Source organism: Macaca thibetana, chromosome 17 (genome assembly GCF_024542745.1).
Source record: "Macaca thibetana thibetana isolate TM-01 chromosome 17, ASM2454274v1, whole genome shotgun sequence".
NCBI lineage: Eukaryota > Metazoa > Chordata > Mammalia > Primates > Cercopithecidae > Macaca > Macaca thibetana.
The window spans coordinates 92,753,248-92,777,478 of NC_065594.1; the positions used below are offsets into that span (position 1 = coordinate 92,753,248).

Below are 24,231 nucleotides of genomic sequence, written 5' to 3' on the forward strand. Positions count from 1 at the left end.
CCTCTGCTGGACCCCCGAGTTCCTCTCTCATGGGCCTCTCTGGTTGGGTGGCTCCGAGAGGCCAACTCCAGCCCCAGCCGCAGGCTCCCAGGACTGCAGGGGCAGGGACTCCGGAGGTCCGTGTGCTCCGTGAGAGAGAGGACCCTGTCCTCCTGGCAGGGGTCCAGCGGCACCATAGCAAGACCTCTGCCCCCATCCGTACCCCCGGACCGTCCTGTGTGCAGCTGGGCCGCCCCAGGCCCCACACACGCGAGGCGCACCCAGCACTCAGGAGCCTCCACACACAGCACCTCACACTGAGAACCCACACACCAAGCAGAAACCCTCGGCTGGGCCAGGAGCATAGCCCCCGATCTATAGAGAAGGCCCCGGGTGCCCTCTGAGGGGAGCTGTGGGGAGCGGCCCCCCAGAGCTGAGCATAGCCCCCGATCTATAGAGAAGTCCCCGGGGGCCCTCTGAGGGGAGCTGTGGGGAGCGGCCCCCCAGAGCTGAGCACAGCCCCCCGATTTACAGAGAAGGCCCCGGGGGCCCTCTGAGGGGAGCTGTGGGGAGCGGCCCCCCAGAGCTGAGCACAGCCCCCGATCTATAGAGAAGGCCCCGGTGCCCTCTGAGGGGAGCTGTGGGGAGTGGCCCCCCAGAGCTGAGCACAGCCCCCGATCTATAGAGAAGGCCCCGGGTGCCCTCTGAGGGGAGCTGAGGGGAGCGGCCCCCCAGCTGTAGAGGGAGGGGAGCGGGGAGCCCCCCCAGAGCTGAGCACAGCCCCCCGATTTACAGAGAAGGCCCCGGGGGCCCTCTGAGGGGAGCTGTGGGGAGCGGCCCCCCAGAGCTGAGCAGAGCCCCCGATTTATAGAGAAGGCCCCAGGGGCCCTCTGAGGGGAGCTGTGGGGAGCGGCCCCCCAGAGCTGAGCACAGCCCGACCTTCCTTCCAGACACCAGCACTGGCATGTCCCAGCAGGTGAGGGTGGGTCAAACCTGCTGGATCTTAAGTTAATTGTTAGACGGGAAGGAAACCTGTGCTCTCCCTGGAGCACGACGTCCTGCCGCCTGCGTGGCCCCTGGAGCCAAAGCCACTGGCACAATGGGGCCCTTTTTTCTGCCGGAGTGGACCTTCCCTGGTAGGAGAGACCCCAGCCTCGCCGTGGGTAGGACGTGCTTGCTAAACGCCCTCTCAAAGCCAACACTGGAAAACACCTTCCTCTATTTAGAGTCAGAAAACAGAGGTGCTCACAGCAGGCACCACAGCCCCTGTGCGAACGTGTAGGGCTGTTTCAGGAAACTGCTCAGTAGCAAAGGCAGAAAACGCCAAGACACCTTCAAAAAGCAGGAATTAACTTTCCACAGGGAGGGCACCACCAAAAACGAGGGTGCGGGGCCCCGTAGGACGACAGGCTGCATCGGTTCACGCTGAAAATCCAGCTGCTCCAGGGCCCCTCAGGCAGCCGGGTGGCCTCACGGGTCAGGGTTTCAGAGGCCAGCGAGTGGCCTGGGACGATAGATCGCGACACGGAGGTGCATGACCCCGTCATGGGGAAGAAAGTGCTTTAAAATAGATGCATGGAGGAAGAGCCTAAAAAGTAGTCCGGAGTAGCAACAAGAACCATCTCGAGGCAATGTGACGAAGGGCCGCTTTGATTTCCGTCTTGTGCTTCTAGACAGCATTCAAATATTCCAGCCTGAAACGCGTTATCTCAGCACCTGAACAAGGCTGGAGTTGTGGCCGCCTCTGGCCAGGGCAGGAAACACTTCTATGCTGTTTGGGAGGACGGAGGACGGACAGCGATGCTCTCAGGTCACCGGCACCAGCGGAGCCACTCGCAGGACCGCAGGGAAGGGAACTCAGCACCCGGTTTCCAGACGAAGCTTCCTTGGGATCCCGGCTTCCCAGGGCTCCGCACTGTCCCTTTCTCAGAACTTAACGTGAGCATTTCCTGAGGCCTCTTCCTCCAGATGAGCTGGCTCTGGCCTGGCCTCCCAGCGTCCCCACACCCTCTGGTGACCACCACATGGCCCAGCAGCCACACAGCACCTGGCACCGCCTGGGCGTCTGAGGCTGGAGGAAGCTCTGCCCTTTCTTTTTTTTTTTTTTTTTTTTTGAGATGGAGTCTCGCTCTGTTCCCAGGCTGGAGTGCAGTGGCGCGATCTCGGCTCACTTCAAGCTCTGCCTCCCGGGTTCACACCATTGTCCTGCCTCAGCCTCCCGAGTAGCTGGGACCACAGGCGCCTACCACCATGCCTGGCTAATTTTTTGTACTTTTAGTAGAGACAGGGTTTCACCATGTTGGCCAGGATGGTCTCCATCTCCAGACCTCCCGATCCACCCGCCTCAGCCTCCCAAAGTGCAGGGATTACAGGCATGAGCCACTGCGCCCGGCCTGAAACTCTGCCCTTTCTTTCGAGTCCTGCGAGGTGGGGCCGTGTGTGTCACTTTGGGCCCATGGAGGGTGGGTGTCACACGGCCACGTCAGAGCAGGGCATGGCGGGGCATGGACAGGGAGTGGTGGGAGGAGGCCCTGTGAGAGCTGGGGAGGCGTCCCAAAGCACCAGTGTCCTGCAGGTCGAGGAGGCGCACACACCGTGCCACTGCGGGAGGTGTGAGCTCCACGCTGCAGGGTATGTGAGACAGGGGTGAGCTGGCGCCCTTGGGTGAAGACACAAAGAATCCCGAGGGCCTGGTGAGGCCACAGGCCCGCACCTCCCACCCCCATGGCCTCGTGGCTCTGTGGGGTGACAGGGACCCGACCCTCATGTAGCTCAGTCCTCCCAAGGTCAGCTTGTGAAGAAGGGAGAGAGAATTATGGAAACAGGCGTCTCCGTAGGGGATTCTCCAAGACGCATTTGGAGGCAGGAAAATGCCTGAAGGCCCTTGATGGGCAGATGTCACAGTGCTGGGCGAGCCACGGTGTGGACTCGGGGCCTCACTTTGGGAGCTCAGACGTGTCGCTGGCCCTGACGCTCATTGGTCTGAAGGACAAATCGAAGGCCCTCTGGTCACTGAAGCTCTGGGCTTTGTACTTGGCCAGGCGCGTGGACCTCCTGTGACGCTCAGGCTCTGATGCCTTCATCGTGTCCTGCGGGACCCTCTCAGCCCTGGGGTGGTCTGGGGGCCCCTTCTGGGCCTGGGCCTGGGGAGTCCAGCAGCCCCCAGCCTCGGGCGTGGGCTCAGCTGGGCTCTTTCCCAGCCTCAGGGGAGAGGTGGCAATGCTCGTGCCCCTGAGGGGGCGGCTTCCTGGGGGTGGGTGCCGGGTGCTGGGCTCCCCTAGGCCGCTGCCCCCCGACTGTCCACCATCCCTGGGGGCTGGGCTTCCAGACGCCCCACTCCTGCCAGCAGCATCCACTCCCTCAGCTGTGCCACTGATGGGCTGCTCCCAGGCCCGAGATGCCATCCCACATATCAAGGCCTGTTCCCAACCCTGTTCCCGAGCCTGCCCCTGAGCCCATTTCTGGGCCTGCCCCTGAGCCTCTGTCTGGGTCTGCTCCCGGCCCTGTTCCCGTGCCCGTTCCTGAGCCCCTTTCTGGGCCTGTTCCTGAGCCCGCCTCTGGGCCTCTATCTGGGCCTGCCCCTGAGCCTGTTCCCGAGCCCGTTCCTGAGCCCCTTTCTGGGCCTGCCCCTGAGCCTCTATCTGGGTCTGCCCATGAGCCTGTTCCTGGGCCCATGCCTGAGCCCCTTTCTGGGCCTGCTGCTGAGCCCGTTTCTGGGCCTCTATCTGGGTCTGCCACTGGGCCTGTCCCTGAGCCTGTTCCTGAACCTGTTTCTGGGCCTGTCCCTGAACGTGTCCCTGAGCCCATTTCTGGGTCTGTCCCTGAACCTGTCCCTGAGCCTGTTCCTGGGCCCGTGCCTGAGCCCCTTTCTGGGCCTGCCCCTGAGCCCGTTCCTGAACCTGTTTCTGGGCCTGTCCCTGAACGTGTCCCTGAGCCCATTTCTGGGCCTGTTTCTGGGCCTGTCCCTGAACCTGTCCCTGGGTCCCACCCTGAGCCTGTTCCTGTGCCTGTCCCTGGGCCTCTATCTGGGTCTGCCACTGGGCCTGTTCCTGAGTGTGTCCCTGAACCTGTCCCTGGGCCAGTTTCTGAACCTGTTTCTGGGCCTGTCCCTGGGCCTGCCCCTGAGCCCATTTCTGGGCCTGTCCCTGGGCCGCCAGGCTTCCCAGCCCCTTGGAGTCCCCTGGAGGCACAGCTGGGTTCTTGGCAGCCCTGGTGCCCTCCCCCCGCGCTGTGCTCCTCTCCTGCTCCTCCCAGGGTCCCTGCAGATGCTGCTCACCTTGGTCACTGCGCTGGCAGGCACCCCCAACCCCAATGGCCGTCCCTTTGTCCCCGGCCAGATCCTGTGCCCACCGTGTCTGAGGCTCTTTTGCTTGGTTCAGCATAACCTTAGGGCCCGATGGCACCACCCTCTTCCCTGCACCCCCGGGCTGGGGGGTCTCCTCCTGCGCCTGGTCACTCTGTTGCCTCCCCAGGTCCGCCTGTGTCAGGGGACGCCCCTGGGATTCACCTGCTTGGGTCCTAGGGTCGGGGACACTGGCCCAGAGCTTGGCCTGTGTGTCACCAGCAGCAGGGGGCAGGTGTGCCTGTAGATGGGGAGGGTCCCGCTGGTGGGTGCCACCTGCCCACCCCATGTCCACCTGCATGGGAGGCATCGCGGGAAGCAGATGGTCAGGCTGTGCCCCACCGGGAGACATGACACCCTCCCTGCCCTTTGCCTGTGGGTTCTCAGGAGGCGACGGTGGGAGGCCAGGGCCATAGCTCGGGGACTCTGCCACACTCTTTGCCTGTGGTCTAGGATGATCAGAAGCAGGAATTCCAGACTTTGTGCTGAAACCCAAAAGGTTTCCTTCCACAGCCACATCCTTTCTGCCTCCTACGGCTGCTGTATGTCTGCTGGCTGCCGACGTGTTTGAAGTGTGTAATCGGGGTGCCTCTGGGTGCCAGGCGAGGGCGACAGCATCCTCTCTCCTCTGGGTGCCGGGCGAGGGCCGCAGCGTCCTCTGGGTGCCGGGCGAGGGCGACAGCATCCTCTGGGTGCCGGGCGAGGGCTGCACTTCTCAGGAGTCTCCTCCCTGCTGCTCCACTCTGGGGCTCCGAGGATCCCCCGGGGGCCAGGAGGCCGTGGCTGTGGGGGTCTTGAGGGAGAGCCTCTCCTCTGGGATGGCTTTTGGACAAGGCTCTGCTTCCCTCCTGGCCCAGCGTCTCTGGCTCTCCCACTCTGCGGTCTCCAGGGCTCTGGGTGCTGCCTGGCACTGGTGCAGGCGTGGCACGGCTCACAATGCTCCCTGCAGCTGCCATCGCCCCACAGGCTTTCACACCTGGTTTGGGTCGTTCATTTAATGAGGACAGTGGGTTCTCGTGAAATTCATGGCTGGTGATTTCCTCGGCAGCCTTCAGGGGCTGAGCAGACTCTGTTAGCAGTGGCCTTCTGCATTCCTCCAGCGCGTCGGGCACAGTTGTGCCCATCGGGGTGACACCCTCAGGCCCCATATGCCCCTTGGATGGTGCTGCCAGCGACGCGGGGGCACCTGTTGGATTTCTCCCGGTCGGGGACAGGACTTGCTGGCTGCTGGAGGCATGGCTGGTATTTCCCCTCAGAAGGTTTTGTGAGGCTGCAGGATAACTCGATGCGGAGCCCTTGTTCTGCGTTGATATTTCATTAGATTCTGGCAACGGATGCTTCTCCTCTCTGAGCTCAGAGGTCCTCTCTCCTGAAATATCGTCAGGATTCCTGGGACCGTGTGAATTCTCAAAGCTGCCTTTGTTTTCCTTCTCTGTCTGGAGTCTCTGTGTCGGAACTCTCTCTGGGACACTGTGGTCGGCACCTGCAGTCCTTCTTGCTGCTGCCGGATCCCAGGCTGCCCCTGGCCCTTGCGGCGAAGAGACACCGAAGTCCCACCTGGGTCCCTGAAAGCTTGCTCAGTTCCACTGGGGCTTGGTGACCCTTTCTGTTCTCAGTCACGGTGGGAAATTCTGTGTGTGCATTTTCAACCACATTCCCTCCTCCAAAAATACGAGAACGTTTGTTTTCACAACTTGCCGTATTTTGCAGCATGGGGGGAGGGGCTGGCATTTCGTGGACAACCGGGATTTGGACAGTTATCCGTGGGGGCTCCGTGGCAGGCTGTGTTCTCCGAGCAGCCTGGACCGATGGAGTGTTCAGTGGTGGGATGTGGCCCGGCACCTTCTGTTCTGGGAAATACTTCTGGGTGGCAAAGAGCGGGTCTCTGCCTGGGTCTGGGAAGCCTGGTCCTTCCCGTTCGTCCTCTGAACTGCAAACAGTCATGGTGATTTCAGGGCCCTCCCCTGCACTCTCACCCGGGGGCCCAGGAGACCACGTGAGTCTGGCTCCCCTCACCTCCTGGACGCCTCCTGCAGTGCTCTCTGCCGTGGGGTCTGCCGTCCCGTCACCTGAGGCTGATCTGGTGCCCCACGGGCTGGCCGATCTCAGTGGGGACGATGCAGGCACAAGGCCAGGGAGGACTTCACCTGTGCAGGGAGCACAAGAGGGGGCCATCGAGGGGACAGCCTGGCCGTCCCTCCGAGCCATCACCTGGGGTGTCACGGGCTTCGAGGGCCTTGGCTGTCTTTGGGGCTCCCCCTCCAGGGGGCCCTTTCCTGCTGCTTTATTGCCACTGGGTTCCGTCTCCCTGGCACTGGGGAGCACGCTGGCTTCTCCTCTGGGCAGACGCCTCGCCTCCGAGTGGCTGATTTTGGTGCAGTGGGACAGCCAGCTCCTGGGGCCACAGACGATGGTGGCGATGCTGAGGGCCGGCAGGGGCTCGGCCGTGCAGGCCAGAAAGCGGGCGAGCGGCGTCTTGACGCAGGTGCTGGCCATGGTGGCCGTGTGCAGCACGCACACCTCCGGCCGGTGCATCTTCTTCCTCTGCAGGTTCCTCTTCCTCCGCTCCCGCGTGTGCACCCTCAGCGCCCCGGCCTCTGAGCACAGGCAGCTGTTCTGCTCGAACTTCTCCCGCAGCTTGGACAGCACCGAGCTCTTGCCCATGATCTTCGGCAAGAGGCCCCTGGCGACTTTGGGCCGCTCCGCGGCAGGCTTCTCGCGCGCTTCTTTCTCCTTCACCTCCTTCTCCTCGGCGGCCAAGAATATCTTCAAGATGTTCTTCACGGTGCTCTTCCCGGCCGGGTGGCCCCAGCGGGGCTTCTCGCTGGGGCAGGGCTTCGGGGCCGGCTCCTTGGTCTTCTCCAGGAGCTTGTTGATGGTGGCACCCACGAGGCCCCCACCGGGCCCCTGCTTGTCCTTGGAGATCAGCCGGCCCACCTCCCGGGTCCTCTTGAGGTAGCGCTCCCGGCCAGTGCCCAGGAACTTGGCCTGCAGGAGCTGGAAGCGCGTGGGCCTCTGGGTGGCCTCCTGGGTCTGGGTCTGGTGGCTGGGCCTGCTCTCCCCAGCCTCTGTCCCCGAGGGCCGGTCTGTGCGGCCCATGACATACAGCAGCAAGCTGCTGAGGATGGAGTGGGCGGCCGGGTCACAGGCCAGCTTGCCCATCTTCTTCTTCAGGGCTTGGGCGTCCACAGACATGATGTCACTGCAGGTCTTTCTGCTCTTCCGACTGTAGAAAAAAAGGAATCATCACTTATTTCGTCATCATGTTTTTTGCAAGGTGATTCTAGAACATTGATTATGGGGCAATCCCATGTTCTCAGGGGCCCCGAAAGTGTGGTAGGGAGAGACAGAGATTAGGAGCCAGGAGCTGTGGCTTCTGGGCTGTCCCTGCTGTTAATTCGGGGGTGTCAGGGATGCCAAAGCTTTTCTGGGTCACTGTTTCCTGTTAAATGGCAGGAACTTCTGAGCCACGCTCCTCCTGAGGGCACTGAGGAGTTGACGTTGAACGGTTTTGTGAAAACATTTGGAAAACCACTTTGTATATACAACATATTAAAAAAATTTAACAAACATATTTTGCTTGTACAGTAGGTGAAACAGCGAGTATAAAGAAGTGTCTATTCTCTGTGTGGCCTGTGTATGTCTCTACTGTTAAGTACGAAAGATGAAACTAACAGCATAAATTCTGCCACGGTCCAGGGACTTGGATCCCTACAGCAGAGATTCTGAAGATTTGGTAAATCGCTCAGGTCTGGGGTGGGTGGAGAGAGGAGAAAGAATTTCCTCACAAGCTCCTGGGCAGGAACCAGCACTGCAGTGGGCAGTGGCCCCCCAGGAGTGGGGGAGAAGGGGCTGCAGAGAGGAAGGAAAGAGGGGCCTGCAGAGAGGGGGGAGGAGGGGGGCTGCAGAGAGGAAGGGAGGAGGGGCCTGCAGAGAGGAGGGGAGGAGGGGGCTGCAGAGAGGAGGGGAGGAGGGGGCTGCAGAGAGGAGGGGGGAGGGGGCTGCAGAGAGGAGGGGAGGAGGGGCCTGCAGAGAGGAGGGGGAGGAGGGGCCTGCAGAGAGGAGGGGGGGAGGAGGGGGCTGCAGAGAGGAGGGGGAGGAGGGGGGGGCTGCAGAGAGGAGGGGAGGAGGGGGGGCTGCAGAGAGGAGGGAGGGAGGGGGCTGCAGAGAGGAGGAAAGAGGGGCCTGCAGAGAGGAGGGGAGAAGGGGCTGCAGAGAGGAAGGAAAGAGGGGCCTGCAGAGAGGAGGGGAGGAGGGGGCTGCAGAGAGGAGGGGAGGAGGGGGCTGCAGAGAGGAGGGGAGGAGGGGGCTGCAGAGGGGAGAGAGGGGCTGCAGAGGGAAGGAGGGGGCTGCAGTTAGAAGGGGAGGGGGGCATTGCGGAGAGGAGGGAAAGAAGGGGGTACAGAAAGGATGGGAGGAGGGGGATGCAGAGAGGGGAGAGGGGAGGGAGAGGGCTGCAGTTAGGAGGGGGGGGGGCATTGCAGAGAGGAGGGGAGGAGGGGGCTGCAGAGAGGAGGGGAGGAGGGGGCTGCAGAGAGGAGGGAGGAGGGCTGGCATCACTTGGCTGGGTCTCTGGAGCCGCTTTCAAAATGGCTCCGAGGAGCCCCTGAGGCTGGGGGCCGCCCGTTCCCAGTGAGATGCTTTTCTGCGGGTCCACCAGGGACTCCTTCCTACCAGCCCAGCTTTCAAGGAGACGGGACCAAGTGGGTCCAGCTTGGAGAGACAGGTCTTTGTGATTGGATGGTGTTTCCGAGCCTGGGTCCAGGGTAAGTTCTGCTCCCGAGCAGCTGTGACCACAGGAGCAAAGCTGTGGCAGGGGGTGGAGCCGCCTCTGACCTCCACAGATGGTAATTCTGTGTAGACGCACCCAGAATCTTAGCTGTCACACCTGTTAGTCATTCATTCTAAGGAAATCATCAGGGACGAGGAACAGAGACTCAAGAATTACAGGAAAAGCCGCCTTCACGGTGCCGTTTATAATGTTGAAAAATCTAGAGCATCCTCCATGTCAAACTCCAGGCGGCCGCACAACGGCACGTCCACGTTCGTGGGAGAAGAGTCGGCGGCCAGACGCGGCTGGTGACGTGGCGCCAAGTGGAAAGCTCACTCTAACCCGATTGTTTTCAAGAAGCTGAGGCCGGGCGCGGTGGCTCACGCCTGTAATCCCAGCACTTTGGGAGGCAGAGGTGGGTGGATCATGAGGTCAGGAGATCGAGACCATCCTGGCTAACACAGTGAAGCCCCATCTCTACTAAAAAATACAAAAAATTAGCCGGGCGAGGTGGAGGGCGCCTGTGGTCCCAGCTACTCCGGAGGCTGAGGCAGGAGAATGGCGTAAACCCGGGAGGCGGAGCTTGCAGTGAGCCGAGATCGCGCCACTGCACTCCAGCCTGGGCGACAGAGCGAGACTCCGTCTCAAAAAAAAAAAAAAGAAAGAAACTGAACAGGCTGAAAACAGACTGGAAGGAAATGTGTGAACATACTTCTCTTTTTTTGGTGTTTTTCATTTTGTCTTTTTTTTTTTTTTTGAGATGGAGTCTCGCTCTGTCGCCCAGGCTGGAGTGCAGTGGAGCGATCTCGAGCTCCGCCTCCCGGGTTCACGCCATTTTTGAACAGCCATGGACAGATTTTTCCTTGTTAAATCCGCCCGCCTCGGCCTCCCAAAGTGCTGGGATTACAGCTGCTGCCAAGCAGCCCTGATGGGGGAGGTGACAGCAGCTGACCACATGACCGCGTGGCTGTGTTGCCGTGGGCATGCGATGACCCAGGGCCAGGACAGACCCCACACAGAGGAGTGGCCGGGCCACAGATGGAACACAGGACTCTGCTTCCTCCACCTCCCCAGACGCCTCCCTTGCCCGGTTCAGTGAGTTCACACGGAGAGAGTGTGCTGTTCTCCCCCAAACCCCGGTGGGCATCAGTGGATCAAGAGGCCTTGCTGAGATCCGGATTTCGGGGCCACACCACCACCGCCTGTGATCCACGGTCTGGGGTGGGGCCTGGGAATCTGCATTTTAACGAGTCCCTGGTGATTCTGAGGCTGGTCCGGGGACCTCACTCGGAACCACTGAGGCAGACGGCGCTCCTTCCAAACCAGGCGAGGATGAGACACTTACACGAAAACTAAACTCGGAACCTGCCGCAAGGCCACAGTGTGCTGCGAGCTGGGACGACTGTAAAAATAAACTAATCCAAGGAGCAGCTGTGCGTCCTGCTGCCAGGCACGCCCTTGTTCTGAGTCATCGGAGCCCACCTAGGAAGGAGCCGCTGTGTCCCCGTGGCTGGTAAAGTGATCCAGGGCAGCCCCAGAACTGCCCCAGCCAGTGGCCGCCCACACCCCGCCGAAGCCAGGGTGGACAGGCACTCTCAGCTGCGCCGTGGGGACGGGGAGGACAGAGGAGCAGGCCGACCTCGGGGTTGGGGGACCAGCCTGGGGGCATCGTGCTCCCTCTGAAGGCTGCACCCCCCGCCATCACAGGGTCAGCAGCCCTACCTGCCTTCCGCCGGGTGTCTCCGGGCACGTCCCCTCTGCTGTGACTGGGCTGCCCGTGGAGGGCTGCGCTCCCTTCGCCCGAGGAGGCTGAACTTCTCAGGCCGTTGCCCACAGAGCCTGTCACACGTTTTGTCCCCGCTGGCTGGGCGTCTCAGTCGTCTTAATGACTTTGCAGGTGAGTCATTTGGATGACTGACCCAGCCATGCTGACTGCCTGCGGTGGGGACATTCTGATCATCTGAATAAAGGCCGCCTGGCTCAGCCACGAGTGACGTCCGTCTGCCCCTTCCCTCATCCCTCGCTGACGGCTTCTGAGCCCCACCGTCCAAATAGAAAGATGAAAAACGGAGCTGGAATTAAACCAGCTCATCCTCCTGCCTTGACGGGAGGCGAGTTTGGAAGCAGAGAGTAATGGAGCTCCACGCTGACTTCTAAATTCCCATTGCCCTGACCTCAGGTGGTGGGCGGCTTGGGGAGGGGACCACTCCCCACACTCGGAGGCCCTGTCGAGGCCGAGCGCCTGTCCCGGGTGGTGTGGCCGTGTCAGTGGGACCCTCGTAGGTTGGACTTGCCTCACGCCCTCCGTAAGAGTCACAGTGACTCAAAATCCAGTTTAGCTCCACAGCACATCTGAGTCTGTGACCGCTTATGAGGTCAGGGTGTCATCAGGACCTGGCCGGCAAGCAGAGGTGGGCACAGAGCACAGACTCGGCCGCCCCGTCCACCTCTTCAGCTGTCACAGTGGCATTCACCCCGCAGTGTGATCGTCTGAAACACGTTTTCACTCGCAGAGATCAGGATGCTCCTCTGGGTTTATCGGCTGAGGATTAGGGGTTCGGCCAGAGCTAGAAAGTCCCTTTGGGGTGAGTCCCGCCTCGCTGAGGTGGCCTCAGCCATGGACCTGTGGCTGTTGGAGGCGTCCGCAGTTCAGGACGACACCCTTGGGCGAGAGCGAGAGGAGATTCCACAGCCCCCTTCACAGAGCCTTTGTGTTTTGCAATCATCATTAACCAAGTTCCTCCCTGGGCCTGGCCTGGCCACTCCCCTGCTCCCTGCTGTCCTGCCGTCCCCCTGGGCTGCCCCTTCTCATTACGAGGTCCTGCGCCCACCGCCCACTGTTGCGCTCACCCTCGCTGGTCCCTGCCCCTCGCGGGAGCCTCCGAGGTGCTGCTGTCTTTGGGTTCCTTGAACCTGCGGGTGGTTCCTTCTTCCGGGGTCTGCACGAGCAGCCCCCCAGCTCAGCATGTTCTGCGCTCTGGGCTTCACTGGCCGGGGGATTCCAGGAGTCCATGGCCCACGGCTGCTGCTGCTGGCACGTCCCGGGTGACTACTGTCACAGCACTACAATTTTCTAAGATCCGAGTGCACTTTTAAATGAGTCACCTCTGTTTTTGCCCAGCTCCCCACTAGAGCAGAGCCCCTCCGTGGGCAGGACCTGTGTTGGTTCTGATCTCTACTTTCCCGAGCCTACAGCAGCGCTGGGCACAGCTGGGCTGGCTGGCAGCAGACCCGTGGGTGGCGAACAGCGTTCCACAGAGAATCGGTTCACCCACCGCCGGCAGCGCCCGCGGAGGCTCGGTTCACTCACTACGCAACCCCCTTTCCCTCCTCGCCACCCCCTTTCCTGCCACCTCCAGCCTCCACCCCACTTGCCCACCCCATGCACAACCTCGCTGTGCCCTTCAGCCTGGAACAGCCTCGCTGCCTCCCTGACGAGCTCCTGCTCATCCTTCACAACCCGGCTCAGATGCCCCCACCTCAGGGAGCCTCTCCCAGAGGCCCAGCTCTGGGAGCCCCACGGTGACCCGCACAGACCTCGGTGTCCCCGCAAAGGGGAACAGCACGGACGCCAGGAGCGCCCCCAAGTCATGAACTGAGAGGGGGGCCCAGGACTTTCGGCGACTCCCCCACAAGGCTCTGCGCCCACGTGCTGCTGAGTGAACCCGTCCTCACGTGCCAGAGCCAGCGCTGCCCCTTGGGCCGTCCGCCCCGCCCCTCAAAGCCTCCCGCAAAGGCCGCTGGTCAGAGCTGCGCTGTCTGAGTCTGGGCTGCCCTGTGTGACCGCTGCCCGCCCAGCAGTGCGGGGCGAGACCAGGCCTCCCTCGGAGTCCCCCCAGCACTTGGACGAGCTGCAGAGCCACAGGGAATGGAATGCCTTCCTCCCGGGGCCAGTATAAACAGCAGGGCGCCCGGCTTTCCTAATTTAGTTGTCGGTGGCTCTGGCCAGCCAGAGAGGTCGTTTGAAAATACAGTGAGACTAGAGTCCATCACAGCACAGGAGACACACCCGGGCCCACCCTGACACGGACAGCAGCACCCTACGGCAGGTTCTTTGCTGGGGCTCTGGACAGCGAGGCCTGGAGGTCACTGTTCTGCCTGGTCAGTGGCTGTGCTGGGCTCACCTGAGCCTGGCCCTGCTCGGAGAGCCCTCGGGCCGTGGGAACACCCTCGGCCGTGGTGTCCTCCTCTGAGAGAAGGGCAGGGCCGGTTTCATGCGGCAGCTGGGCCTACGACTGTGCGGCTGTTCCAGGAGCCTGCTCAGAACACGGATCAGCCTGAGCCATGTCACACACATCCCCGCACCAGCCCCCACATGCTTCTGACCGACATTTGGATGCCCTCAGCCAACAGTGCTTACAAAACACGTCCTGGGCCTCCATCCACACCAGAGGCCTGCACTGCCATTTCCTGCCCCTCTGCGGATGAGCCTGGGGCCACTCACCCCTCCTCCCCTTGGCAGCTTGGCCCCCACCCTCCCTGCCCTCTGCGGCTCAGCACCGGTCTCCCTGCCCTCTGCCCCCAGCCTCCCTGCCCTCTGCTCCCCAGCCTCCCTGCCCTTGGGCAGCTCCCCAGCCTCCCTGCCCTCTGTGGCTCGTCCCCGGTCTCCCTGCCCTCTGTGGCTCGTCCCCGGTCTCCCCGTCCCCGCCCTCTGCCCCCAGTCCCCGGTCCCCCTGCCCTCTGCCCTCTGTGGCTCCCCCCAGCCCCTCCCTCTGTGGCTCGTCCCCGGTCTCCCCGCCCCCAGCCTCCCTGCCCTCTGTGGCTCGTCCCCGGTCTCCCCGTCCCCGGTCTCCTTGCCCTCTGTGGCTCGTCCCCGGTCTCCCCTCTGTGGCTCGTCCCCGGTCTCCCCGTCCCCGGTCTCCCTGCCCTCTGTGGCTCGTCCCCGGTCTCCCCCGTCCCCGGTCTCCTTGCCCTCTGTGGCCGTCCCCGGTCTCCCTGCCCTCTGCTCGTCCCCGGTCTCCCTGCCCTCTGTGGCTCGCCCCCAGCCTCCCTGCCCTCTGTGGCTCGTCCCCGGTCTCCCCGCCCCCAGCCTCCCTGCCCTCTGTGGCTCGTCCCCGGTCTCCCTGCCCTCTGTGGCTCCTCCCCGGTCTCCCTGCCCTCTGTGGCTCGCCCCCGGTCTCCCTGCCCTCTGCAGCTCAGCCCCCGGCTTCCCTCCCCTCTGGGGTTCTCCCTGGCCAGCCTGGAGGAACGAGACACCTTTCTGGAGACGTGGACCTGCCAGTGTCCAGGCCAGGCAGGGTGAGAGACGCCTGCCTGAGATGTGGTCCCCAAGCAGAGTGTGGACCTGGGGAGGGTTTAACCAAAGGCCTTGAATAAGTGGCCTCCGTGGCCCAACTGCTCTGCTGATGACAGGCGACATTCTGCCCAGAGACCAGCCAGGCGTGGGCTCCGTGGCCGGCTCTAGGCCACCAGGCAGGGTCCACTGAATTAGTGTTATAAAAAGAGAAGGGCCGGGCACGGTGGCTCACGCCTGTAATCCCAGCACTTTGGGAGGCTGAGGTGGGCAGATCACGAGGTCAGGAGTTTGAGGCCAGCCTGGCCAACATGGTGAAACCCTGTCCCTACTAAAAACACAAAACTTAGCTGGACGCAGTGGTGGGTGCCTGTAGTCCCAGCTACTCGAGAGGCTAAGGCAGGAGAATCGCTTGAACCCTGGAAGCAGAGGTTGCAGTGAGCCGAGAAACTCCATCTCAAAAAAAAAAAAAAAAAAAAAAAAAGGCCGGGCGCGGTGGCGGGCACCTGTAGTCCCAGCTACTTGGGAGGTTGAGGCAGGAGAATGGCGTAAACCCGGGAGGTGGAGCTTGCAGTGAGCTGAGATCCGGCCACTGCACTCCAGTCTGGGCGACAGAGCGAGACTCAGTCTCAAAAAAAAAAAAAAAAAAAAGAGAGAGAAGCAAGCTCGCCTCCTTAGTAGCTTTTTTTTTTTTTAAGATTGGTTTTAAACAACACTGATCCCTTTAGGTTGAGGCTCCTAACATTTTACAAATAAATCTAAACTTGATCTTAGCCTAAAGGCTGAGAAGAGATTACTAAAGAATCTAATATTAGACTTATGAAAAAGAAAAGCTAACCCCAAAGGATGAGTACTTTCTAAAAATCCTGGAAGGCTGGGGGCCCGGCCAGGATCCTGCGGGGTGGGGAGAGCGGCCCTCAGGCGGGATGGAGCTGATCTGGCCACGCCCCTCCCCAGCAGCTTCTGTGCATTATTGCAGCGGTCACTGTCCATCTAGGAAAGCCGAGAACAAGTGTTTGCTGACTGCTTCCTGTTGATTTTTGGTAACTAGGTGGGGAATAGTTCAGACTGTGCTAATGAACCAGTCGGAGAACTGAGTATCTGTATTTCCTGGAAATAAATCTGGCTAACGATGGGTGTGGCCTTTTGGGCCGGGATACCCTAAGGCCTTGACCTGAACATGTTTTGTGACCTACATAAGACCTTATATGTGAGTGACTTAGCTGGGACCTACAAAGGGGCGTCTGGTCAACCGGCAGTGACCAGCGAAGGGGTGTCTAGTTGGCTGTGACTGATAACGGGGTCACTGTCCATCCCAGGCTGACTGAGGCCATAAGCACTGGACGCTCTTTCAGGCCTGAGACATGAGTAAGTCAGCAGAGGGTTCCAGGGACGCTTGCTCGCTGCCTAATGACAGCAACTGCCTTGGGCCCCTCAGTACCTGTGGGACGTGCAGGTCCTCGGGTTAGTGAGCTTCTGTCACGAATTTGTGCTACAAATATATAGATTATAAAGGAAACCGATGAAACAGCAGGCAAAATTTCTAACACATAATAAGAACTACAATGTAGTATATTATATTGCAACAGAATGCTGTTATGTTGGATGATAGCATTACCGAAGGTTAAATTCCGATTTTGAATAAACAGTGGTTACAGAAGAGCCTGCTCTTTTCTGAGGAAATTCATCGGAAATATTTACGGTGAGAGGATACAGGGTCGGCAGATCACTCTCAAATGGTTCAGAAACAATTGTGTGTGCGAGCTCATGTGTGCGAGTGTGTGCGCATGCTCACGTGGGTGCAGTGAGAGACAAGAGAAAATAGTAACAGCTGCTGATGCTGGGCGAAGGGGTATGGGAGTTGTTGGGGCTAGTTTTGTTTGAAACAAACTTAAAAATGAACCGTTAAGATAGGAGAGGGAGACAGCACAGCTGTGTCATGACAGGTGTCATTCAAGGACCCTGACAGCACAGACGGTCCCGGGAGAGGTGAGGCTTTGCGGAACCCCGGGGTGCACGAGCATCCCGCTGGCAGGGCCCTGGGGACTGTGTGCTCTCCGGCTTTCTGGTGGGTGGGACAAGACAAGGCTGTCCCCCGGATCTGCAGGCTGGTCATGGTCCCCACCGGCACCACCAGGGCCCCAGGTCGTGCAGCCTGTCCTGCCCGAGGGAGAGCCAGAGTTGGGGGTCCTGGGCGATCACCCTTCTCGGGGCACAAGGAGGGTGGGGAAGGCATCGTGCCCACAGGGCTGCATGATGGTTCAGACCCTGGGGACCACCCCGGTGGCCATCAGACAGAACGTTCGCGATGTGCATGGTGCCAGACACAGAGTGTCCCAGATCAGGCACGGTCCCCGCCTTTGTCTGTCTGCCCCAGATCATACACAGTCCCTGCCTTTGTCTGTCTAAGCCCTTGTTTGCTGACCAGCAGCCGGTCCGGGTGCAGCACACAAATCCCGAGACGGTCTCAGGCTGTTCTTTGAGACCTTGTGTGAATGCTTTTCCCGCAGCGGGCTGAGTGAGCTGATAACTTATTTCTGTGTGTTAACTGGAAATGCGTCTGCACACCAGGGATTGTAATCAGGGGAGCTGCAGTGCCTGCACTCCGACTCCAAAGTTATTTCCAACCTAAAGCAACCTTTGGAATGAACTTCAGTGATGGAGTTTTTTAAGCGCAGAAGTTTGGATTGAACACCAGTCCGGGTATTACCAATTTTATCAGCTGATGTTCTGTTAATTTTTATACCCACAGCCAAAACAGGTGGCACTGGCCTCTGGCAGCCGGGCCTGAGGTTATGCAATCGCCAGGCTTTGCTGCGGGCTGTGGTGGTGGTGAGGTCTCCCCGGATTAGGGGAAGGGAGAAAGCTTGAGCGTGGTTTTCAGATGCATCGGGTTTAAAAGCTGCTCTGTGCTCACAAAATGCAGCTCTGGGAGAGATACTCAGACCTCCTGAATCTTAGTTTCCTTGTCTACAAAACAGGGGTAGTTAAAAGGGCCCTGAGGCCGGGCGCGGTGGCTCAAGCCTGTAATCCCAGCACTTTGGGAGGCCGAGGCGGGTGGATCACGAGGTCAGGATATCGAGACTATCCTGGCTAACATGGTGAAACCCCGTCTCTACTAAAAATACAAAAAACTAGCCGGGCGAGGTGGCGGGCGCCTGTAGTCCCAGCTACTCGGGAGGCTGAGGCAGGAGAATGGCGCAAACCCGGGAGGCGGAGCTTGCAGTGAGCCGAGATCACGCCACTGCACTCCAGCCTGGGAGACACAGCGAGACTCCGTCTCCAAAAAAAAAAAAAAAAAAAAAAAAAAAAAAAAAAGGGCCCTGCTTCTAGGAGAGCATGGAATAGATAGAAATAACATTTGTTAGGGAGCCCGCGGTTCTAGGCCTGACGGGGCTGGGCTTTGCCACTTCCTGGGCTGGGCGCACCGAGCGGCTGCCCCGCCCGCTCAAGTCATGGAGCCTCCCTGGATCCGCTCCCTCCAATGTGGGAAAGGAAGGACAAGGACAGCTCTGCCATGGCTTTCAGATATGAAAACACTGGAGACAATAATTTTAAATATAAATGCAAAATCTCTTAATCAAAGAGTTTGGGAAAACGGATTCATGTAAATCAGCCTGAAGTCTAAACCACATGTGTGTTACTGACGTGCTCATATTCCCACACGGCACATGTTCCTAGCGTGTGATTTCTGTGTGGCGTGTTTGTGAGGATGCCCATGTCCTATCTCAGCCATGATTGGGACTCTCCATCCCAAGTCCTGGCTTCAGATCTCACATTCGTGGGCCTGAGAGAGAGGTGTCTGCCGATAGCTTCAGGCTGAGAACGGGCATATTCTGGGCCTCATCTGCCTCTGAAGCATCCTTGTCTGCCATCTGGGAGTGAGAGGTGCTCATCCTCCCACCTGCCCCTTCCTGGTGCCTGATGTATCACAAGAGATGTGGATCTACAGGGATGTGCAACGCTGACGCTCCCAGAGAACTCCTGGGGAGCCACACCTTGCTGGGCCTAGGGGATTGTGAAATGTGCCCTCTTTTCCTTCCTTCCTTCCTTCCCTTGCCCTTCCCCTTTCTCCCTCCCTCCCTCCCTTCCTTCCTTTTTTCCTTCCTTCCTCCCTCCCTCCTTTCCTTTCTGCCTTCCTGCCTTTTCTCCTTCCTTCCCTCCCTCCCTCCTTCCTTCCTTCTTCCCTCTCTCCTTCCCTTTCTTTTTTCTTTTTTTTTTTTTAGGGTCTAACTGTGTTACCCGGGCTGGAGTGCAGTGACATGATCTCGACTCACTGCAACCTCAACCTCTCAGGCTCTGGCAATCCTCCCACCTCAGTCTCCCAAGGAGCTGGGACTACAGGCGTCAACACCATGTCCAGCGAATTTTTGTATTATTATTATTATTTTTTTTTTTTTTTTTTTTTTTTTTTTTTTTTTTTTTTTTTTTTTTTTTTTTGAGAAGGAGTCTCGCCCTGTCACTCAGGCTGGAGTGCAGTGGCCGGATCTCAGCTCACTGCAAGCTCCGCCTCCCGGGTTCACGCCATTCTCCTGCCTCAGCCTCCCGAGTAGCTGGGACTACAGGCGCCTGCCACCTCGCCCGGCTAAGTTTTTGTATTTTTAGTAGAGACGGGGTTTCACTGTGTTAGCCAGGATGGTCTCGATCTCATGACCTCGTGATCCGCCCGTCTCGGCCTCCCAAAGTGCTGGGATTACAGGCTTGAGCCACCGCGCCCGGCCTATTATTATTATTTTTTGTAGAGACAGGGTTTTGCCATGTTGCCCAGGCTTGTCTCAAACTTCTGAGCTAGAGTGATCCTCCCGCCTCGGCCTCCCAAAGTGCTGGGATTATAGGCCTGGGTCACTACACTTGGCCACACCTTATTTCATAAGAATGTCTTGGAGAAACAAAAATAAAAACTCCATCATTTAAACTATGGACACCATAAAATATAGGATGCACCACAATTTCAGAAAAATGAAAGACAAAAATGCATCCTAGAATGAAATACGGCACCACTGCGCTGTAGGGACAGACTAATGCCTTTTCAGAAGAGCGGAGAGCAGCACTGGAGGTCGCCATAAGAGCAGGTGTTTGCAAACGCCACTCACGCGACGGAACCCACTGAGAGCCACACCCACGGGGTATTTGAATTATGGCACAGGAGTACCATGGAATACCAGGCAGCAGTTAAAAAGGTGGAGATTGGTCTGTGTATGGTGATACAGAAAAATATTTTAAAACCTAGTTTAATGAAAACAGCCAAAAGCAAACCATGGCATATACGATGCTTCCTGTTTGGGGAAAGAATCGTGTGTGTGGCACAGCACGCAAACGCAGGGGTGTCTCACGTACAGGTGCACAGCCAGGGTGTGTGTGTGGAGGAGGCTCCTGGGAGGACACTTGGGCCACCGTGCCCTTGTTATCTGGGTGGCTGGAAGCTGCTTTCCCCACACGCTGCTGTGAACGCATTTGGATTCCCGAAGCTGTGCACACGTCACTTTTATAACAACAACGAAACCCGCCGGTGCCGTTTTAAACAGCAGAGTTGGCTCCGTGTCCCCTCAGTGCCCCCTCAGTGCCCCCTCAGTGCTCCCTCAGTGCCCCCTCAGTGTCTCCCTCAGTGTCCCCTCAGTGCTTTCTGTGGCTTTTTCTTTTCAACTTTTGGGTCTCTCTGTAACAGGAAAGTGAAGCAAGGCACGGCCGGCTTTTGTTTACGATGCTTGTGGGTTTTGTGTTTGTGTGTTCTAATCTAGAATCGGTTTCTAAATAGACTCACTTTCTGATTCTCACGGAGGGGTTTGATTTGCGGATGGAGACGGAGTCCACCCCGTTTGAATCCAGCCGCGCCCTGCTCATGCGAGCTGGCCTTGCCTTCCACACAGCGGGGCACACAGCAGGTGGAGAGGGAAAGCCTCTTTCCGGAAAGCCGGCTACACAGGTACTACTGCTGTGTTACGTACGCTAGCAACAGTTCTGACTTACCTTAACTGGGTTTCTTTTCCTGAAAGGTAATCCTCGGTTAATTTCCCCACACCCACGGTCCTGGGACCACGCTGCACGGATGTGTGTGACGTGAGGCCCCTCGCCCCGATGTGCCTGTCTCTCTGGTTCTTCTGACTTAAAGCGCCAGTAGCAGCTCGGTTAGTCCGGTTATTCGGAAGCTCAGCACAGAGCTGCACTGCTGCGGCCTGCCCAGCGTAGAAGGCCACAGACTCCTCCACCAGCATGGACTATACTTCCCACAAAACGAACCGGGCGTCTCTATGGAAAAAGCAAAGCGTACCCCTATCCCCGGGATACCCCTACCCCGGGACACCTGTACCCCAGGGACACTCCTACCCCTGGGACACCCCTACCCCCCCGACACTTCTATCCCCGGGACAACCCAACCCCCCCAGACACCCCTAACAGCGGGACACCCCTACCCCCCGACACTCCTACCCCCGGGACACCCCTACACCCAGGTCCCGCCTACCCCCGGAACCGCCTACCCCCAGGACACTCCTACCCCCCGCGACACTCATCTCCCCCACACACCTACCCCCGGGACACCCCTACCCCCCCGACACTCCTACCCCCAGGACACCCCTAACCCTGGGACCTGCCTACCCCCGGACCGCCTACCCCCAGGACACGCCTACTCCCCGTGACACTTCTCCCCCACCCACACCCCTACCCCCGGGACCCGCCTACCCCCGGGACACACCTACCCCTGGGACACCCCTACCCCCGGACATCCCTACCCCCGACACCCCACCCCCGGACACCCCTACCCCTGGACACGCGTACCCCCGGACACGCCTACCCCCGGGACACCCCTACCCCGGGACACGCCTACCCCCGGGACACGCCTACCCCCGGGACACGCCTACCCCCGGACACGCCTACCCCCGGGACACGCCTACCCCCGGGACACGCCTACCCCCGGACACGCCTACCCCCGGACACCCCTACCCCCGACATGCCTACCCCCGGACACCCCTACCCCCGGGACACGCCTACCCCCCACACCCCTACCCCCCAGACACGCCTACCCCCCGGACACCCCTACCCCCCAGACACGCCTACCCCCGGACAGGCCCCCCCGGACACGCCTACCCCCCGGACACGCCTACCCCCGGACACGCCTACCCCCGGGACACGCCCTACCCCCGGACACGCCTACCCCCGGACACCCCTACCCCCGGACACGCGTACCCCCCAGACACCCCTACCCCCGGACACCCCTACCCCCGACACCCCTACCCCTGGACACCCCTACCCCCGACACGCCTACCCCCGGACACCCCTACCCCCGACACCCCTACCCCCGACACGCCTACCCCCGGACACGCCTACCCCCGGGACACCCCTACCCCCGGACACGCCTACCCCCCGGACACGCCTACCCCCGGACACGCCTACTCCTTGCACTGAATGAATGCCAGGGTTGTTTCCACCAAGGGGAGGCGGCCGGGGAGGGAGGCGCCGGGAAGTGGCTGGCAGGGCCCGTCTGGGAAGCCTGAACCCAACACACCTGAGAGTGGGGGTCCGTGGCGTCCGCCTGTGAAGCCCACCAGCCTCTCTTGCCAGTCCACTCACACAGGAATCCCAAGTGGGAGCATAAAGACGCCACCACTTCCCCCTTTCAAATTAGCCCATAGGAGACGACAAAGCCCGTGGGGGTAGGGCTTGCATTGTGGATGCCCACAGAGATTCCAACCACCCAGGCTTTCGGCCCCTCGGCCTCCTCTCCCTGAGGCTGGGGCTTCCCCGGGATTCCGACTCTGCCCAGGGGCGAGCCCTTTAATGAAATCACAACAAAAAGAGAGGCCCCAGCCAAGCGGCCAAGCACAGCAATAAACGTCAGTCAACTGCTGTTTTATTCACACCAGATGCTGCATGGAAAAATCACGTCCAAATGTATTTTAAACAAGAGCAAGTGATCTCTTTTCCCAGACTCTCTGAGAGAGAACCTCACGGCAGGGACAGCGCTTCCTCGTCAGCGAGCCCGGCAGGGCAGGCGCGGAGGGGAAAGGCCTGCTCTGCATCTGGACCTGGCCCACTAAGGCAGACCACAGAGAGACGCCGGAGCTGGCAGGCTGCCATTTAGGTTCTGGTTTTCTCCGTGAGTTGTTTCAAAAAGAGATTGATCTTAAAATCTAGTGTGATTAAACAGGTGGGTGGGGTTAAGAGCAATGCTTGTATATGTGTCCCCCAGGCCCCAGTGTGACTGTTTCTCTGTCCAGGCACACACAGCCCACTGTGGACATGGCGGGGGGTGGAGGGCGGGGAGGTGGCGCATCGGCCCTCGAGGGAAATGCACGCCTGGAGGTGGAGGCGGAGGCGGGACGGAGGGTCTGCAGCGGGGGCCTGCTGGAGGCCACCACAGTTAGTGTTGTTGAAGTGAGTGAGTAAACAGCATTAGCTCTGCGGCGGAATAAAATACACCGTCTGTCCGGGAGACTGCGGGTGAGTGCCACGCCTGGACGTCCAAGTGCGACAAGCCACACAATGTCAATGTGGATGGTGGAGGACGGAAAATATTCCCGCAGGACAAACAGTGTATTTTATGCAACAGTTAGGATTCTGAGATTGGAAATGAGAGTTAGATGTGACCAGTCAGGCGCAGACTGCAGTGGAGCCGCACAGGGACACCCTCACCCAGGGGGCTGCGAGAGGACACTATGGGCCCCAGGGTGGCACTGGCTCTCTAGGGGCAAAGTGGCAGAAATGGCTTTACTTCTCCTCTGTGGACAGGCGGTAGAGGGCCGCGCCCAGGTCCTCCAGCTTCTCCTTGTCCTCCAGGTCTTGGTACAAGCCTTTGGGAACGAGGTCCAGGCCGTACAGCAACCCAAACAGGCAGCCTGCAATGGTGCCCGTGGCTGCGCTCTCCCCTGAAACGCAAAGGCAGCAGTCGCAGTGGGCTCCACCTGACCAGGGCCGCGAGACCCCTGGGGCTGGCCACCCCTAAGGTGGGCCAAACCCCAGTGCTGCTGGGGGCGGCTGATAAAAGGGACAGGCAGGCTGGCGCGGTGGCTCACGCCTGTCATCTCAGCTACACAGGAGTCTGAGGCGGGAGAATCTCTTGAACCCAGGAGGTAGAGGTGGCAGTGAGCCGAGATTGCCTCTCCGCACTCCATCCTGAGTGACAGAGTGAGATCCTGTCTCAAAAAAACCCCCCAAAGCAAACGGGAGGGGGACAGGTGCTTCCCTTCTCCCTCCCTGGGTCAGGCATCTGTGTGAAGCGGTGTTTCAGCACTAAGAGTCAGTGAGGCGCCAGGACGGTGCAGAAGGAAGGAGGAGGGAGCGGAGCCCGAGGCCGCACGGTCCCACCCCTGAGCCAGGGTCACAGAGGAAACCCCTCAGGGGCTGAGCCGGCTCTGTGCAGAGGCTCCTGACCAAACGGGGCCACATTTGTCTTTTCCCAGCTCATGTCTGGTCAAGCTCAGCTCACTGAAGTGAGGCAATTTCAGCCAGTCTCACAGAACCTGACAGCTGCTCCCACAAGGCACGGGGTTGATCTTATGGGTAGGAGCTGCCTGGAGCTGCCACAGCCACTCTGCTGGGCTTCTTCCTCTCCCTCCATGGCCAGAGACGGCCTGGCCGGCACAGAGCCAGCATGGATGGAGCAGGATGCGAGCCCAGGACCTAACTCCAGGCGGCAGTCTGCAACTTTGCACAGAGGCTGCAGAGCAAAGGACAAGACGACAGCGACCTCGGAACAGAATCCTGCGAAGGTGGCCAGCCTGAGGCAGCAGTGGCAAGGGTAGGAGCCTCCATACCCCTACACCGCACCTACTCCAAGGCCGCACTGCCCTCCAGGCTCGTGGACCAGGCGAGAGACTCTTGGTCTGCTGGAGCTCACAGCAGAACCTGCGATCACACCTGTATCCTGTGACGTCTGCACGTGAGTGCACGTACGTCAGCCGGTGTACCCTG

At 59.9% G+C, this 24,231-nt stretch overlaps 1 protein-coding gene across 1 annotated transcript in view; it reads right to left on the reverse strand.

Moving 5' to 3' along the window:
• Positions 1-748: 748 nt before the first annotated feature.
• The window catches only part of ADPRHL1 (ADP-ribosylhydrolase like 1), a 46,867-nt gene continuing 23,384 nt past the window's right edge, over positions 749-24,231 (reverse strand). Inside the window, 4 exon segments of the mRNA XM_050767058.1 lie at positions 749-4,921; positions 4,959-5,868; positions 5,870-7,547; positions 23,033-23,186. Coding sequence (XP_050623015.1) covers positions 2,916-4,921; positions 4,959-5,868; positions 5,870-7,547; positions 23,033-23,186 — 4,748 coding nt within the window. The 3' untranslated portion in view covers positions 749-2,915.